The sequence below is a fragment of the Rutidosis leptorrhynchoides genome, chromosome 6 (assembly GCF_046630445.1).
Source record: "Rutidosis leptorrhynchoides isolate AG116_Rl617_1_P2 chromosome 6, CSIRO_AGI_Rlap_v1, whole genome shotgun sequence".
Lineage (NCBI taxonomy): Eukaryota > Viridiplantae > Streptophyta > Magnoliopsida > Asterales > Asteraceae > Rutidosis > Rutidosis leptorrhynchoides.
In genome coordinates this window covers 109,816,235-109,822,083 of record NC_092338.1, presented here as the reverse complement: position 1 = coordinate 109,822,083, position 5,849 = coordinate 109,816,235, and the positions used below count along the sequence as shown (strand labels likewise).

General features: G+C 34.2%; 1 protein-coding gene across 1 annotated transcript; it reads left to right on the top strand.

Annotated features, from left to right (window-relative positions):
• Positions 1 to 1,760: 1,760 nt before the first annotated feature.
• LOC139852493 (probable glycerol-3-phosphate dehydrogenase [NAD(+)] 1, cytosolic) lies at positions 1,761 to 5,551 on the top strand. The gene is made up of 5 exons (XM_071841794.1): positions 1,761 to 2,462; positions 3,217 to 3,438; positions 3,554 to 3,801; positions 4,670 to 4,809; positions 5,334 to 5,551. The coding sequence occupies exons 1-5, from the start codon at positions 1,805 to 1,807 to the stop codon at positions 5,455 to 5,457; spliced, it is 1,392 nt and encodes a 463-aa protein (XP_071697895.1). The 5' UTR covers positions 1,761 to 1,804; the 3' UTR covers positions 5,458 to 5,551.
• Positions 5,552 to 5,849: the final 298 nt, after the last annotated feature.

The following is a 5,849-nucleotide window of genomic DNA, read 5'->3' as shown; positions in this document are numbered from 1 at the left end:
CGACAACCGGTAACTAATATTAGTATTAAAAATTAGTACCTGCCTATGTGGTCTAGTGGTACATCCAAGGTTGCAAAAGACGTGAGAAGGGGTCGAGACGGTCGGGTTTTAAAAAGGCCGAGACGTGTGAGACGGGGTCGAGACGGTCGGGTTTTAAAAAGGCCGAGACGTGTGAGACGGGGTCGAGATGGACTTTGACCAAAGTTGACTTTTCAATATATAAGTATATAAATGTATATATGTATAGATATTTTAAAGCCAAAACATTAATTAACTAATTTGTACCCATAATCGATATCACTGTTAATTTAATACAAAAAAGTTTAAAATAAAATACAAAAAAATTGACTGATTCTACCGACTTTCTGGCTTTTTCGAATTTTGACAGACTTTGACTCGAATTTTGACCGGTGACTGTCATATTAGACGGGTTTTTTTCGAGACGGGACGAGTTAGTCACCAAACCGTCGCAACGGGCATCGCAATGGCTTGAGACGGGTTCTTTTGCAACAGTGGGTACATCTAACACTTTGTGTGTCAGATGAGGGTGAGAGGTCTCAGACTCGAGTCCCCTCCCTTAAAACATTAAAGGGTATTTACCCAATTTATGGAATGACCCCGAGTAAGTTTTTACTAACCTGTATTTCAGGATTTCGGCCCGCCCCCGACTGCCTTTTGTGATGGTTCAAGGATCAAGTACCTGTAATGCGGTTCCAGTTTTCGTCCAGAAACGCGTATAGTAAAAATGATCAGTAATTTCAAATATTATTTTTTTTAAAAATAATCTAGTCAAAAATCAATTCCAAACACCTCTCCAAATAGATGAGTAACTTTTTATTTTTATTTTTTTATTTTTTTTTTTTATCGATAGATCGATGAGTACATGGTTTTCATGATTTTTTTTTCTTCGTGATTTTTATGATTAAAACACATAATAAAGAAGTTTAAAGAGTAGAGTGTGGTTTTACAAAGAAGAAAGCAAATGAGTATGATCCAACTACCTTCTACTGCCATATTAATGGCTAATGTCCATCTTTTAAAAAATTTAATATTCATAATAACAACAATTATTATGAAATTTTGGCACTTTCCCCAATTCATCATCTCCATCATCAATGCCCTAACCCCAAACCTCCATTTCTGTTGTCATCATCATAATATATCATTCACATTCGTCAATTTTACTATCAATCTATTTCCATTTTTAATTTTTCACCCAATTCTGATTCTTTTTCATCTTCACACTATTTGAATGCAACCGCTCAATCATACTGGTTGTATGATCAATAATGTTGACTGATTCTTGAAGGTTTGTTATCTTGACTATATAATTATAATTCAAGTGTTGTTTTGTCCTCATTTATAATAATTATTATAAAATTTATTATTTGTGGGTAGACTGATGAACCAATTTTTGTTTTGAGTTTGTGAAGTGATCATATACATTTTGACTTTTAGGGTTCTTTAATCTTTAGTCAACAATCAACATATGTATATGTCATTTAATTCCTATTATGGGGCGTGTAGGTGAAGTACTATGGTAGCTATAATTTAGGTGGGAGTTCTACCAGTATATGCATATTATATATTATTATATAATATAATAAATAAATTATATATAAAATCTAAAAGCAGTTGAGAAATTATAAAGTTGCAAAAGGAAGTGGCTTATTGATAAAAAAAAATTTAATTTGCAAAAAAGTCTTGATTTTTCAGGTTGGTTTTAACTTAAGATCGAGATCGGTGCTTTTGAATTGTGATCAGGCCAAAAAAGTTTGGTGCTTTTTTGATTGAATTCAAAAGTATGGTTGGAAACATTGAGGTGATGATGCCAAATGTGTATTCAAATGGGGCGATTGCGGTTAATAACGGTTTAGAAGAGAAATTGGACGAATTTCGACGTGTTCTTGGAAAATCAGATGGGGATTTACTAAAAATTGTTGGAGTTGGTGCGGGTGCGTGGGGCAGTGTTTTTGCAGCATTGCTTCAAGATTCTTACGGTCGGTTTCGCGATAAGGTTCAAATTAGGATATGGAGAAGGGGTGGTAGATCAGTTGATAGAGCCACTGCTGAACACTTATTCGAAGTGATAAATTCAAGAGAAGATGTGTTAAGAAGATTAATTAGACGATGCGCGTATTTGAAGTATGTGGAAGCAAGATTAGGTGATAGGATTCTTTATGCTGACGAGATTTTGAAAGACGGGTTTTGTTTGAATATGGTTGATACACCACTTTGTCCCATGAAAGTTGTGACTAATTTACAAGAAGCGGTTTGGGATGCTGATATTGTTGTAAATGGGTTGCCGTCGACTGAAACCCGAGAGGTTTTTGAAGAAATAAGGAATTATTGGAAGGAGAGAATTACGCCACCGATTATTATATCGTTGTCGAAGGGTATAGAAGCTGCTTTAGATCCGGTTCCTCATATAATTACTCCTACACAAATGATTAGTCGGGCAAGTAAGCATTTTCACCACTTAGTTATCTCGATGTGAATTTCAATTTTATTTGGTCTATTTGTCTTGATGTTGTATTGAAATGATTTTTACAGTTTGATACTTTATCTTGGCATACAAGAATTTACCTCTTTAAGTTGTACTACTAATTTGGTTGTAGAGATTGCTGCAAGTAAGGGTAGTAAAAGAGACAAAAATAACAGCCCATTTGTTTAATTTTTTTTTTATTTTATAAAATTTAAGTTGAAACAAATTTGGTGTTCCTGAATTACCCTTTATTTTATGAAGATCAGAGAAGGTTATTGCGTTAGAATGTATTTACTCAGTGTTACAGTTTTTTGAAAAAGGTTACTCAAGTGGGCTTTTTGGGGACAATTGTAACATAACACATAATAAATGAATTCATAAGTGGAGCTTTTAGTATCGATTAATACGGGATAGTTATAGTTGGAGTGGCCGGTCAACACTTCATTGTCTTTTTTTTAAATATATAAATAGTTAACAAATCAAACACAATTACATAAGCGATTATTAAAGAAATAGTTAAGTTTTAGTTAAGAAGTAAACCAATTTAGTAGGTTGTAATCACTTGTAGTTTACTTTGTGTGGCTTTTAACCAGCTTCATTCTTAGCTACACGTTTTAAAGATTACACATTTGACTTGTTAATTTAACCAAAGTGACATATTTTTATAGTAATGGGTCATAATTGTTTCTCTAAGCATAATATTACTTGTGTCTGATGTATTTTTTATGTAGCTGGAGTTCCGAAGGAAAACATTCTGTACCTTGGTGGGCCCAATATTGCTTCTGAGATTTACAACAAGGAGTATGCGAATGCTCGAATATGTGGGGCCGAAAAATGGAGGATACCACTTGCAAAGTTTCTTAGACAACCCCATTTCATTGTATGGGACAATAGTGACCTCATCACACATGAAGTCATGGGCGGATTAAAAAACGTTTACGCAATTGGAGCCGGTAAGATATTTGCCATCAAATTGTTCTCAACTTCAATAACATTTTAACTTGCATTATACAAATGCTAAAATATCAATATAAACCAAAACAAATTATTTTTGTTTTATACGTTTAGGAATGGTAGCGTCTCTTACTAAAGAAAGTGCTACAAGCAAGTCGGTGTATTTTGCACACTGCACATCAGAAATGATATTTATCACGCATTTATTGACTGAAGAACCCGAGAAGCTTGCGGGCCCGTTGCTTGCAGATACGTATGTGACACTTTTGAAAGGGCGTAATTCGTGGTATGGGCAAATGATTGCTAAGGGAGAATTGAGCCTCGATATGGGTGACAGCATCAGTGGTAAAGGGATGATCCAGGTACTCATTACTTACCCTTTTTCTTGCTTCATCATATAATTGGTTAGTTTATATGCACCAGTTGTGACCCAGTTGCATATGAACTGGGGGTCGATTTGAGTTAATTGTTTTATCTCAAAATGGTCAATAGAAAAATACTCTGTTGTCCACAAACAAAAAACACGCATATCAAGAGAAGTACAATCATTACAACTTTCTACCAATAAGATTTTACCTTTAATTCATAGAAGCGTTTTGATTCGTTAGAATTTGGAAGTGGGCTAAAATTTTCGGACGTTCCAAAATGGAAAGATGGACTGTGATTTCGGGACAAAGGGACTTACTGCTCGTTTTTTTCTTTATTAAGTTCGGTTGTCTGATTGAATATAAAATGTCCGTGAGGAACAAGTGATTGATAAATAACTATTGTTTGTTTTATGTGTTGTATAACCGTGTGAATAATGGAATTACCAAATTGACCCTCTATGTGGGGTAGTTTAAGGAGCAGTTACTAATTAACTTTAATAGATTTTGACTTAATGTGAATTTACATTTATATGATTAAGGCGCGTCTTATTTAATAAGTCAAAAACAAACAGTGAAACACCACTTGATGACTCACTATATTAAGTTCCATTAAGCCCATTAAGTCAAAGTCAAACATGGCCTAATATCATAGTTTTTGTAAACATGCTTAACACATCAATTACCTATAGAAAGCTCTGAAATATAGACAAATAATTGTTGCTGAATCAACCTAACACACACTAACAATTACCCATTTTGACGTGGCCCTGTTTAACCCATTAGCCAACATGCACCTTGTGTGCCACCTTTTGATTGACTAATTTTTCTTAAACGTCCCTTGGTTCATGTTTTGGACTTTCAGGGAGTGTCTGCAGTTGGAGCATTTTTCGAGCTTTTGAGCCAATCGAGCTTGAGTGTATTGCATCCAAATGAAAAAAAGTCTGTTGCACCAGTTGAGTTGTGCCCCATTTTAAAGACATTATACAAAATACTCATAAAGAGGTAAACTTTCTTATACACATTGTTTGACAACAAATGCAAATGTTTAACATGTAGTTCATGCTGGCTGGGTATCAAATATTTAAATATCTTTCACTACTCGTGAAATAGATCATGTTAATCCAAAGTAGAAATATAGATAAATCTATCTATAGTACTAATTAAATTTATCTTTAAACCTATAATCTGATTACATGATGTGATGAAATGAATAACTAGTTAAACAGTCCCTCTGATATATTAAACACACTTGTTTTTTATCCAATAGTATAATCTACTCTTTGAAAGTATAGCACAATTTTCTGAAGGATTTTTCTGACGACGGCTCTTAGGGTTGTCGTTAACATGCATGAAAGTCTTGTACAAATCTATAACCGTCACTTTAAATTAAACAAATAACCGCTACGTACAAAAGTACCCTTAGGGTTGTCTATAGGAAAATCTTTTTCGTAATTTTGACTTGGTATACGGAGGAATTAGAGCATCATCATTTTGGACTTGATAAAATTCGTTGATATATGTTTCAGGGAAAAGGATCCACGGGCGATTCTTGAGGCACTTCGAGATGAGACATTGAACGATCCACGTGAACGAATCGAGATTGCTCAGAGCCATGCCTTTTACAAGCCTTCGCTTCTAGGCCAGCCTTGACCAGTTGACTGCACTTTGTATGGATATATCATTCGAGTAACAAGAGCATTGACGACATCGCGGATCATTGATTCATTTCCTTTTAACATTTGTTATAACTATCACTATGAGGTCATCTAAAATGATTATGGTACTTGCCTAGATGCTAATATTATATGGAAAACAATATATTAAATATATTTTTGTATTGATCTATTCGGTTTTTATAACTAACTTGTGTGATCGTATGGTGTGGTTTTAAAACATGTGTATAGTGTATGTAAGTTGTTCTAGATTGTGTGGCTGTGTCATGGCTAAATGTGGTAATAATAGAATTGGTTTTTTGCTACATATGTGAAGCATCCACTCTCGTGGAGAATTTTAACAAACATCATGTTTGTGCAATCTTTGCT